Genomic DNA, 12,982 nt, shown 5'->3' with positions numbered 1-12,982 from the left:
GCCTTTCGCCCCAGCGTTTTCCCTAGTCCCCCATTGCGGTGCCTCTTGGCTCAGCTCTTGGACACCCATCACAGAAGGAAGCAGCTTCCCTGCAGTTCTCGCTGATGCTGACCTGCTCAGGAATGAATCTCTCACATAAGCCCCCAGCAGCTGGAATACCTGGACACCCGTGTTCCACAACACGCACGGTATTTTTAGACAGCAGGGCAAAAAAACACAAAACAAGGTCCAAATATAAATATATATATAAGCAAATACAAGTGTGACTGCATCGCTAGGCGGCCTGTTAAAGAGAAAGCACGGCAACTTCACAGAAACACTGATGCTGAGGGAGGGAAATTGAGTAAACATCAGAAAAGTACTTGGAAAAAAAATGTGAGCTATAAATTTTATTATTTTCTCTTGAGCTTTTACTTGTGTTTCTCATCCAGGGATGATTTTCTAAATAGAAGACTCAGTTCTTCAAGCTCAGTTCCAGGCTGAGAAGTGCTCAGATAAGACAAAACCAGAAGCCTTGGAAAAATCAGAGGAACCTGCTGAGTTACTGTGTTGTGTGGGATCTGGGGGGGCTTTGCTGTTTTTAGATTCCACTTCTAAGCATTGTAGCTACGAAAATCCATACAAGAGGCTTATATTAGATAAATTATTTACTCTTTTCCCTTCAGACCATGTCCTCCTCCATTAAAATTGAATCTGTTGTGAAGGAGAAGAACAGGATGGGAGAGTGCCCGGTCTGGGAAGAACGGGAAAATGCACTCGTGTATGTAGATATTCACTCGCAGAAAGTTTGCCGCTGGAACGCTGCCACCAACGAAGTGCAGAGCGTCTCCGTGGGTAAGCGAGTCCACTACCAAGTCTGTAAACACATTCACTGCTTTACCTCGGGACCCTTCCCTGCATCCTTCCTGGTCTGCCTCTCCTGCTATGAGAACATCGCAGTTTCCTTTACTTTCCGCTGAGCCACATGCCCTGTCCTCCCGCAACGTATTGCTGAGTACGGCGTGGCCCAAGCTGACCGACTGGAGAAGGACTGTGGGCAAGCGTGGAGGTACATGTGTACATGGCTTTTGCTAAGCCCAACAGGGAGGCGTGTTGTTCTCCTGCCGTTTGCGGGGGAAAAGCTACGGTCCTTATAGGTGTGTCTGTCTGGGAGCTGGGAAGGCGTGAAGAGCATATAGATGTGCTGATGACCTCGGTGGAGGGGGATGCTACAGAGGTGACAGTTTTGAAAAATGTTACCTTTGCTCTCTTAGCATCACATCAGCTGTTCCTGGGTCAGGCATCCCCTGATCAAGCTCTGATACACTCGGTGCTGTGGGGAGGGTACGGCTGACCGATGGCCCTGTAATTCCCTGCCATTTCCCACTCTCTCTTGCCTGCAGATGCTCGTGTGGGCTCGGTGGCGCTGCGCCGGCACGGGGGCTACATCATGGCCCTGGGAACCAGGTTCGCCTTTCTGGACTGGGACACCCAGTCAGTCACCACTCTCCTTGAGCTTGAGCAGGATAAACCCAACAACAGATTCAATGATGGGAAAGTGGATCCAAAGGGGAGGTTTTTTGCTGGTAAGTTCCTGGCAGAAATTTCTCCTGAAGAAAAGAAGAACTAATCATGGTGTGTTTTATTCCTGACTCTCAGCTCCTCTGTCGGGTTCCCCGTGACAGCCACTGCAGCGACGTGAGCAGCCTTGTGAATTAATTCTCTTTGCAATTACTGCTGAAGTCCCTGATCACCTGATGGAGGAGGAGAAGTAGTCCTTAATCCTTTGATCTAAATGAGGACAGAGGCTGTCAGTCGTGGCTGTCTGACAAGAGGGCTCTGCTGTTACTGGACTGACCTTGTTTTTCAGAAGTTTACCTATGTGGGACACGAAAGCCAGTGAAGGGAGCACACAGGTGGGAAGGTTTCTGGAGGTGCAGAGGAGGACGTAGCTTCCGGAGGAGAATTCACCCGGTGGCTTGCCTGATTCCCATGCAGCCCTGCTCATCGGGCTGTGGGAAACAGGTGCTGGGAGAAAGCCTTGGCCTCTTGAAGGCAAGTGGGACGTTTTCCATCAATTTCAATGCAGCCAGGACCTCCCCCCATCTGCTATCTTTTCTCCCATAAAATTACGACCCAAGCACAGCAATCTGCACGTGAAGCAGAAAGCAACTGACGTGAGTGAAGATGGCTCCAGAGTTGGATCTTTATATGTCCTGCCAGCCAACCTTTTCCTCTGATTTCAAGTTTGCCAAAACTATTTGACTCATGGTTATGCTAGATGTGTTGCTAGAGTTAAGAGGAAGAGTAAGGGAGAAGTTGGAGAAAAACTGTTTTGCACGCTTGTTTCTAGCTGTGCATAACGAATGAACAACCTGGACCGCAGTTTTGGCCAAATGAGGTAAAGCAAGCTCAGGAGCTCTTCTAAAAAGAGAGGCCAACAGAAACAGTTCCTCACTGTTGAAGGAAAATGTAAACACGTCATTGCAGAGCTCTGTCATTTTCAGAGCAGAGAGAATCAAAAATTAAATAAAGAACATAACAGAGAGGCACAAATTAATTCAAAAAAATCTCTCTCTTCGGTTATTCTTTACTTGGCTCTGAGATAACTGTGTGACTTACTTACAGAACCTGCGTTTTAAGGCCTCAGCCCATTTAAACAGTAAAATATAAAAGTGGCAAAAAGACGGAGCGTTTGGCATGTGCCTGCATCGCTGCTTTGTCTTGTTGGGGGCTATGAGTAAAACCGCCATCCTTGGTGTGTTGTCGTTGGCATCTGTAACTGAAACCTCACCAAAATGCAGAAACTCAGCCTTTTGGGGCCAGGATGACTCCTGCAGAAGATAGCTCCTCCTGACTTTCTCCCTTTTTTTTCATGTGATCACTCTGACAGCACCTCACCCCTTCCTCACCATCAAGGGGATTTTTCTCCTCTTCCACCTTCCTGCTCTTTCCCATGGGGCCTTTGCTATCCTTCGGTATTCAGGACCTCTCAGGACCCGTTTCTACCACCTCTCCGTCGTTGTGACAGCCCTCTCATCACTGCGCAGTACTTTGGGATGGAGCTGTCATTCCCCCTTTTTTAGGCAGCCCAGGCAATGTATGCTGAGGGTGTTCAATGTTGAATGAGTAATAAAAAGCTTAAAATGTGTTAGGACTTTTTGCTCAAACTTAGAGGAGGTTTTGGATCAAGCACAAGGAACAAGCTTCTCCTTTCTGACCAATGCTCCCCTTTTTGTTTCAGGTACGATGGCTGAGGAGACAGCACCCGGGGTGCGAGCGAGGAGGCAAGGGGCTCTCTACACCCTTTACCCTGACTACTCTGTGGTGAAACAGTTGGACCAGGTGGACATCTCCAACGGTCTAGACTGGTCCCTGGATCACAGGACCTTCTTTCACATTGACAGCCTGACATACGCCGTGCACGCCTTCAGCTATGATGTGCACACTGGCAAGATTGGTACAAATGCTTTTCAAAATTTTGTGATAAGCAATACTATTTCTCTTGCTGCAGAAGACCTGGTTGTGTAAGGGCTCATGATTGATTCATTTGATTGATAGATTTCATGTTTTCTTCTATCTACAGTTTACTAGCAGGCTGATTGTGATTTTTCTCAAATTTAGCTATAATGCAGATGCGCTTGGCGAACAATCTTTTCGCATTTTGTAGTGTGAAAATATAAAATGCAAGCACTTACACCCGAAGAGAGGTGAGGACCTGTCTAAGGAGTTACAGGAAGGAAGCCCTTGGTACTGCAGAACCAGAACATTAGCTTACAAGGTGCTGTTTATTCTCGAGTGCCATCTACTGGAGCACTTTGACTCTACCAGCTGCATATATACTGATACAGAAGGCATATGCAAGTATGTCGCAGAAGTATATTAAAAAATCAAGTTACCACTGTGACTGAGTTTTCTCAACTCTGAAGTTAAATCGTCTGCAGCTATTTGGCAGTTTTCACTTAAATTCACTTTCTGGGGGAAAAAGAAAGAATAATTATAGCATTTGCAAAAAGGAAATAGAAGTGTAAACAAAACGAATGTAAGTTTATTTCAAAACTCCATGAGATTTTTTTTCTGTGATATCCATCTGTCTTGAAGGCAAAAATTCATCTGAGACAAATATCACATTCATGGGCATTTAAATGACTGAACTCACTCCCTTAGTATTCCACTCAGTGTTAAGTTTGTGTGATCATAAGTGAAAATCACACAAATTAATTACAATTACTCAGTTAGAATTCCGTTTCCTCTGCGGTCTATTTCTATAGATTTTTAAGACATAAGATTTATAAAGAAGATTGAAGGTAATTTCCTTTTCTCCCAAATAAATACTACAACGAGCTTGAGTTTTCCCAGGCTTGGTTTTATGCTGGTGAGTATTTGTTTTAGAATGGTATATTGACAATATTGCACTGAGGCCTGAGCAGGCAGCAGTGTGCCCACGGGCACAGCTCCGTGGGCTGCATACATGTGGACCCACCAGCCTCGAAAGAACTATTTTCTGCATCGCAATTAGACTTCTAACTGCTCGTGTCCAGGCCTAATTAAAACCAGTAGCTATATTGGCCATTAAAATAAATAAAGTTCTTGATCCTCACCCGGGAGAGATTATTTATTGCCATCATTTAAATTGGACTCATTATTTCTGTGATTTATTGCTCATAAGGAGACATCCAGGCTGCCTTGAGCCTAGCAAAAGTTATTGGGCTCGTGGCAGTCATGGTATGGCATGCAGCTCGCAGGTTAAGGACAGGGACAGAGGCATTTTGTTCTCTCCCCTTGATAAAATAATAAGTGTCCTAATTCAGTACGATCTCAAACCACAACGGCTCCACTGGGGGCTTGTGCCTGCCAGCCTAAATTATGCTTTTAGCAGTTATCCGCCAAGCGCGCTCGTAACACACATCTTGCGGCGCGTCTTCTTCGTAGCAAACGAACGCGGCCGCTTGCACGCGCGTGGAAGACGTTAGCCTGGGATCTGGTAGAGAAGCGCTGCTGGCTCGCGTAACCCCGGCTTCGCGATTCTCCCTGCAGCCTGCCCGAAGCTTGTGTACCGGCTGGAGGAGGAGGAGCGCATGCCTGACGGGATGTGCGTTGACGCGGAGGGGAAGCTCTGGGTGGCCTGCATTGACGGCGGGAGGGTGATCCGCCTAGACCCAGGCACGGGTAAGGCCTCCGCCGGCCGGGCGCGCTCGTCCTGCTGGCGGCGAGCCTGTTCGGTTGCCGGTTTTGAAACGTTTTCGGTTTGCATCGTGCAAACCGCGAGTCGGCAAAACGAAGCAGGAGAGTCGAGGGTTTTACCCTACCTGCTCGAGAGGAACGTTAGTGGTGCTCGGGGACTGCGTTTCCCCAAGAAACGGCCTCCGCAGCCGCGCTGGGCACGTGGGCCGTGCCCGCCTCGGGGGTGATGCGCGAGGAGAGCACCAGTGGTTTGGTTTAAGTTAGGTGTCGCGGAGCAGCAGGGTGCAGGGGAGGCCGCCAGGAGGGCTGCCCGTGAGGGTAAGATAAGCAGGCGTCTTCTATCGCCAGGCCTCCTGGTTATGGGAGAGGGGCTGAAAAATAATTAGGCATGAAGCAAATGGAAGTTTTTCACTTCCCCTTAAGCTGACCTTTTGGATATAGCCCCTGTCCGAAAGGAAAATACCTTCTTCGTGCTCTGTGTAAATGTCACACCTGTACCGCATTCATTAATAGTGAATTAATATTTATATGCTTCCTAGAAAATAGAAATTATGAAACAATTATATATTTTTCCCAGGACAAAGAATTCAAACTGTGACGCTGCCTACCTCCAGGATCACCTCTTGCTGCTTTGGTGGAAAAGACTATTCAGAAATGTATGTGACTTCTGCATATGATGGGCTGGACGAGATGGCTTTAGCAAAAGAACCTCAGGCAGGAGAGATTTTCAAGGTGACCAGATCTTCTTTCTTTCTACAGATCAGATCTGCCAAGCTTCGCACTCTGAGAGCGAGGCATGCGACTGGTGGTTCTGCATCCGCCATGCCCTTCCTGATGTATTCCTTAATACATCTAAAAAATTTCCTGTTTCTTAGTATGCTTTTATCAGTTTTGGAAATTTCACTCCCTTGATTTTCATTTCTTAATTGTGCCAGAATATCTAAGGGTTTACAGCAGAGACTGTCTTTTCTAAAAATCAGATATTTAAGTTCACCAGGGTGAAACTTTGCAAGGAATTTCTTGCTTGGATTTTTTTTAAAAAGTTAAAATCTACTATTAAAAGTGGATGATATATTTTAAGTAATTACTAATCACATTTTTGTCTAAGGCTCTTGAATTCGAAATGTGCTTCTTCCTTGGTTATTTGATTTTCTCTTCTAGTGCATTAGTGAAAGGCACACCAGGAGTTCTGAAAAGATAATTAGTAGCAGTCCCTCAGAGGTGACCATACCGTGAAAGGGAAAGGTTGTAAATGAGGGGAAAAGGAAAAAACCAAAAACATTAATATTAGTTTGGAAATAGGATAAAGGCATGATCCAGCAGGCACCTGAGGATCTAATTTGGGAACTGGGACTTTCTAATCCAAAGCAGTGCTTGGAACAGATTTCCTGTAGCCAAGAACCAATAGATTCTTGAATCAGCAGAATTTAGGAGCTCACATGAGAATTAAATACCAGAATCACAGAATCGCAGAATGGGTAAGGTTGGAAGGGACCTCTGGAGATCATCTAGTCCAACCTCCCTGCACAAACACTGTCACCTAGGGCATGTCATACAGGGTTGCATCCAGGCAGGCTTTGAATATCTCCAGAGAAGGAGACTCCACAACCTCTCTGGGCAACCTGGTCCAGGGCTCCATCACTCTCACGGGGAAGAAACCCCCCCCCCTCACATTCAGGCGGAACTTCCTGTGCTTCAGTTTCTGCCCATTGCCTCTTGTCCTGTCACCTGGGACAACTGAAAAGAGTTTGTCCCCGTCTCCTTGACACCCTCCCTTCAGGTACTTGTACACATTGATCAGATCCCCCCTCAGTCTTCTCTGCCCCAGGCTGAACAGGCCCAGCTCTCGCAGCTGTTCCTCATAAGGCAGATGCTCCAGCCCTCTGACCATCTTCGTAGCCCTACGCTGGACTCTCCCCGGTAGCTCCATGTCTCTGTTGTCCTGGGGAGCCCAGAACTGGACACAGTACTCGAGATGAGGCCTCCCCAGGGCTGAGTAGAGGGGCAGGATCACCTCCCTTGATCTACTGGCAACAATCTTCCTAATGCAAGAACGTCATTAGGAATCTTGCCTTTTTTACTTCTGTTCCTCAATTCTCCTGTTATAAAAGGGAGCTGCTATTTTCAAAACTCACATTTGTATTGCATGGGCAAAGTACATTAAAGGTTAACATGACTTGTCTTGCTAATACGGAGATAAGAACCATATGTAAGGGCCACAGAAAGTGGGTGAATTAGCAAAATTGTTGACTGATGTTTGATGATCTTAAAGATTAACCTTAGTGCTTTGTGTTGTTGCCAGTCACTATAACATCTGAGTACTCTTTGCTCTGAAGTATGTCAGGTAATGATTCGTTGGGGGCTTTTCTTGAAGCAGATGTAGGGGTTGGATGCTATGATGTTTGTTGTTTCCATGGATGTATGGATGGATGGATGTTTCCATTTAACCAGTCAGAAATTTATCTTCTTCCTTTCTTTTATTCTTTAAACAGATAACAGGCCTGGGTGTGAAAGGGATTCCACAGAATTTCTATGCTGCTTGAATATTGACGCTAAATGACAAACAAGAAATGCTTGTGTCTTGTTGGAGTAATTATGACAAGGGAAAGTCCAATGAATTACAGAATTTATCTGCATGAGGATTGTTAAATCTGTATCATCTGAGAACTTGCATGTTTGGAATTGAAGATATTTCTTCTTTGGGTCTGTGGTATGATACGATGGGCTAGAGAGGCAAAGCTTATGTGTTACCTCCTGACATCTGTTGTGAATTTATCCAAATCTCCTTAAACTCCAGCTTAGTTTGTTGTGCTGATGACCAGCTCTGCATTTTCATATCTCTGTGGTTCCAGAAGCGGAGTTTGACTCTTGCTTTGTTTTTTCATGTTGCAGTGATGGAACAGCAACAGTATGCCAGATTTTAATAAACAGTTTCAGAGTGATGACTTGAACTAGACTGCTCCTTTACTATGGATCAGACTTCTTTGTAGTATTCAGACTTAATTTTTAGACCCTTTATAGCCTGTTTCCATTTGCTTTGTCTTGAATTCTTCTGCCTTGTCTTTAGGACTTCGCTTATGCAGTTGAAAATAAATTATGCAACCATATTTAAAATGTGTTTATAAGTATTTTTTTTACATCCAGATATTTCCATGAAAATACTGAATAACCACATACACTCAGAGCACAAACAGTCTATGAGCTACCAGGATGTCCTTTGATACTGAAACCTGATGCTCCATACAGTCTTCCTGTCAGAGGACATATTTGCACACAGATGCCTGTACTTTCTTTTGGTTTCCGTACCTTCTAATTGCACATGTGGCTTCTCTCTTCCTCTCTAGTTAAGTCTTTTCCTCCTTTTCACTTTTCCCATTTATGTTTTCTTTTTGCTGCCTTTCTCTTCTGTGCTTTTCTCCCTAAGTTTCTCTGTCCAGTATAAAGTAATCTCACTTTTTGTCAATCATCTTCTTTGTGGTCCATATCACTCAGTAGCAAGTTTAAAGTCCTTGTCCCTGCCTTCAGTGCTGCATGTATCTGCTCAGGTTTCTTGCTGCATTACCCTCACCTCATCTTTCCTCTCTGAGATGGCTGCTTTGGTTTCTTGCCTTTTTTGCTCTTTGCCAAACTGTACGTGCTACTGTCTACACCAAAGCTAAGACTGTCCTCTCAGAATTTGCTCATCGTAACCGTGCTTCTTAGATGGAAATTAGGATTACACTAAAAAATGCAGAAGAATGCAGCATTTGAAAGGATTAAGAATTAAATAAAACTGTTAGATATGCTATATACACAAGGGAAAAGCAAATTTTGCATTTAAAAAATGGTTTATCAAACAGAGGCAGAATTACGGATAGTCTTCCTTCCAAATTTTTCAACTAGAAGACTGCAGACTTTTCACCTAGTTTGGACTAGTTTCCTGCTGGAGGCTGAATTCTCCATTGACTTCTTGTTCAGTCAACCAAAGCCAATCTAGACAAACTGAAATGAAGAAAATTCCAACTTCATGAAGAGATGAAGATGATGTCAGTTTGATGAAGCCAAAAGCTGACTGGGGCACTTTCACAAACTCTAAGTCCAGGTGCTTACCTAGTGACTTCTGGCAATTTGGTAGGCTGACTTTTTTAAGACTTCAGTCAGAAACAGATACTGCTTGGCTATTGTTTCCCCTGAAGTTACTTAAACAACTACAGTAAATCCTAACAGCCATCCAAAATATTAATATAGGTCGTCATGATTTAAAAGGGGTTTATTCTTAAAAAATAAATATCTTAAAATTAAAGCAGAAATTGTTCAGGGGCAGATTTTGGAGTCTTTTTTCTGAAGTAAACCTGGTGTTATTGATCCTGTCCCACAGTGGAAGGTGATAGAGTGCAAAAGGTGGCATCAGGAGTCTTGGGAGTCAGACTGCATCCGCCAATATTTGTCAGATATTTTTTCTTTGGTATTCGGCTCTTGATTCCTATTCTAACAGCATCTGCCAGGAGCCAGGGGACTGTTGAGGGGACTCTTCAGTATGGGCTTTTTTAAAAGGCCTCAGCATATCTGCAGTGAGCTGGATCCAGTCCAAACCCTGTCAAGACCGAGGAGATAAGTGATGGAAGTGAAGTCGCTTGCCTTTTGCCTCTGTTTCTACTGCATGGTCTGCCGGGGGGAGTGAAAGAGGAATGAGGGTGCAGCCCATGCCATTTATGAAGACAGTCCTGAGCTGGGCCTAGATGAACGGCACATAATTAGCAATTTGGTCTTATTTCTTATTCCACTTCTATTCCCGAGTGTCATGTTGCAGCCACTCCTGGTCACAGACTGTCAGCCATCTCTCTCTGTGCACTCCTAGAAACACAGCCTCAGTTCTGGCAGTGCTAACGTGTCAACAAGGTGATCACTAAGAAAGCATGTGGCTGGGTAGCCATTAAGCATTTTAGAATGTTTTTTACAATTATTTTTTGTTTTTATTTCGTGAACTCATTTCACAACCCTTCCATGAACGTCACAGGATCTCTGTGGCTCGTACTGCTGAATGTCCCCACGTCCATTCATTTCCTCAGTTATTGCAAGGGAAGCACTGGTAGAGCCACAGCAGGCCAGCAATAGCATCTTGCACAGGAGGAGGTGAAACGCACTTTGGATAATGCTGGTGGATGAGCCTGTGTAAAAACAGCCAGTGCCATGGTGGGGTCTCTTGATGCTTCCTGACACCAGATGGCTTTATGCAAACTTGCACCCAAACAAGACTATCTTTGACTCCTACAACTCCATGACTTTCAGCTCATTTCCTTGTGACTAGGAGCTAGTTGTACCTCAGAGGCACAGAAAACACACAGTCAAATGTATTTTTTAAAGCTATTTAAATAATGCTGGATCCATTGAACCATTCAAATTCTTCCAGGCCGAGCTAGGGCAGCAGGCTCTGCCCCACTGGAGGGTCTAAATCTTAGTGGATCTGCCTAACCGCAGGAGAAGCTCCAGAAGCTTTTTTCAGGAAAACCTAGTACACATGCAACAACTCTGTATTAAATCATTTCCTTTTTAATCTGTCTTTTCATTTGTATTTCTCCAGTTATTTTCTAGGAAAAGGCTTGCTTTCACTATTAAGACATGTAGATTTCCAGTGAAATCTAGCCTTTGCATTGAATTGGTGTCTTTTTATCACCTAGAAAGACAGACAACACAATACGTTTTCAGATCCTTAATGCTGATGTTTTGTGATGTTACAAAGAGGCCAATGATATTCATCATTTACCAGATTAGATATTTCAGGGTCTCTCTCTGAGGAATCTGGCCCTTCCAAATTCCCCTCTTCAGAGCCTTGAGTTAGTGGTATGTTTGAGCCCTCTGGGTGAAAAGTCCAGGAAAAAATTTGAGGTCTAAGGGTCCAAGAAGGCAACTTCATTCAGGAGGCACTAGTGAATATGCCTGGTCACTTAATAGGGTTTTCCAGGGTACATATTTAAAAGTCCACTGTAAAACCTGCTTTAGGTACTTTTCCAGTTCTTGTTCTAGATATTGATTTAGGTCATTAACAAGCACTTTGCTCCGGTGCTACTTGACCTGATAATTGATAAAACAGGATAAAAGCTCTTGGCCCATTAATCTGCTTCATTCCTACCTTGCCCTGGAAGGCAGGTGAGTTCATACAGCCGCGCAAAGCCAGCTTGATTAAGAAATAAAACATTCAGCTCATTCTAATGTTTGCTCAACAACTAGGCTGCTGTTTTTTTCCTTAGTCATAATTCCAGTGGTAATTAAGCTGCTGGCAGGTCTTAAGAGCCATGGAGTTAAATGTCCTGTGGCACCATGTCAATGCCAAACTGCTACAAAGAACTGACAATTATGCAAGATTTCCTGTTTACCCAGTGTGGACAGGAATGTGAAGCAGGATGTTTGGAGGCAAGTCAAGTGTCCTAACCTTTAATTAAAAAAATAGAAGGAAGTGATTGTAGGCATTTCATTTAATAAAAAATAATCAATTATTTACAAAATTGCCTATCCACTAGGCCTGTCAGAAAAGGAAAGTAGATTGTTTTGAAACAATTTGTTTTTGAAAAATCCTTATTGCCCTCTGGTTCCTCACACATGTTTTCTACAGCTTCCCCAGGTGTGCAAGCTAGGCTCACTGGCATGTAAGTCTACTCCTCTCCCCCGTCTCTAAAGAGAGATACTTTATTTGCCACATGCAAACTCCAACGTTTCAGTGCTCTGGGATCTCCATCATCATAGCAGGGCTTCACAAGATAAAGACAGGTTCAAAGGTGAATTTTGCTCTCTTATCCAAAAGTCTGCTTGTTCACTTCTCTTCAGATTTCAGAACTGTTTTATAGCTTTGCTTCCTGAAAAGTAGTGTTTATCAAAAATCATGGTGAGGCTGTTCCCTAGCCTCATTAGTCCATGTAAGGCAAAGGCCCTTTACTTTGTGCGGAAGGATGGCACAGAAGAAGTGGGTACAAGACAGTTTTTTTTTTTTTTTTTTTTTTGCCTTTGTGTATTTTGGGAACAAAATAGTACCTATAGTCCTCAGTGAGGATAAACTCCGAGATTGTTACTGGGTGACCGAGTATGTGGGCTGGTGTGGGTCAGCCCCAGGCCATGAGATAGGTGACAGGGAGGCTGCTGCCTGCTCAGGGCTCACCTGCTGATGGGGTGTCTCCCCAGCGTGGGGTGAGAGAAGAGCACAAAAGAGCTCATCGACAGCAGTAGTAGCGGCTGCAGGAAGCTGGTTTGACTTGTGAGGGATGGCTCTATATACCCTGCCTTTTCTAAGTGTTTATCATCCTTAATGCATACTGGGCTGGACACGCTCTTTTTCTCTTACATGCTTTTGTGAATGTTGGGAATAGGCCTTCACTTGGGAACATTTTGGTCCCTGTATTTCCTAGCTCTTGTGAGACAACTGTAGTGCCCTTTCTTGTCTTCTTTGTTAAAATCTCTTTAGTCCAAACTGAGGGTTTCCAAATACTCATAAATGCAGCTAGGAGGTGAATGAAGCTGTTAAAACATCATAGTTGTGCTGGCATTGCTGCTACATCCATGTGCTATCACAGGCCTGGAACTGGCAAGGATAGAGATGTAGGATTTGCTCCTCTGTTTTTTACTGTTGTGCTTTGGACTTAAGGCAGTGTAAAACAATTTCTTCACTCTGGGTTAGGAAACATCATCGTTTTCCTAACAATCTTTTTTTTTTTTTTTTTTTTTTATCTATTAATTGTTAAATTGTCTACCTCATCTCAAAGAGTTCATTTTCTAAAGGTGGTCTTTTTGCTAATGAGAGAGGGGATGAAATTACAAAATTATGGAATCAAATGTTCACTTAGAGCTACAT

General features: G+C 44.0%; 1 protein-coding gene across 1 annotated transcript; it reads left to right on the top strand.

Annotated features, from left to right (window-relative positions):
• Positions 1-668: 668 nt before the first annotated feature.
• Positions 669-7,706, top strand: LOC134140047 (regucalcin-like). The gene is made up of 6 exons (XM_062574892.1): positions 669-834; positions 1,383-1,565; positions 3,224-3,439; positions 5,017-5,148; positions 5,741-5,895; positions 7,656-7,706. Exons 1-6 carry the CDS (start codon positions 669-671, stop codon positions 7,704-7,706), a joined length of 903 nt encoding a protein of 300 aa, XP_062430876.1.
• Positions 7,707-12,982: the final 5,276 nt, after the last annotated feature.

The sequence above is a fragment of the Rhea pennata genome, chromosome 1, assembly GCF_028389875.1.
Source record: "Rhea pennata isolate bPtePen1 chromosome 1, bPtePen1.pri, whole genome shotgun sequence".
NCBI lineage: Eukaryota > Metazoa > Chordata > Aves > Rheiformes > Rheidae > Rhea > Rhea pennata.
This window is presented reverse-complemented; position numbering and strand designations above follow the sequence as displayed.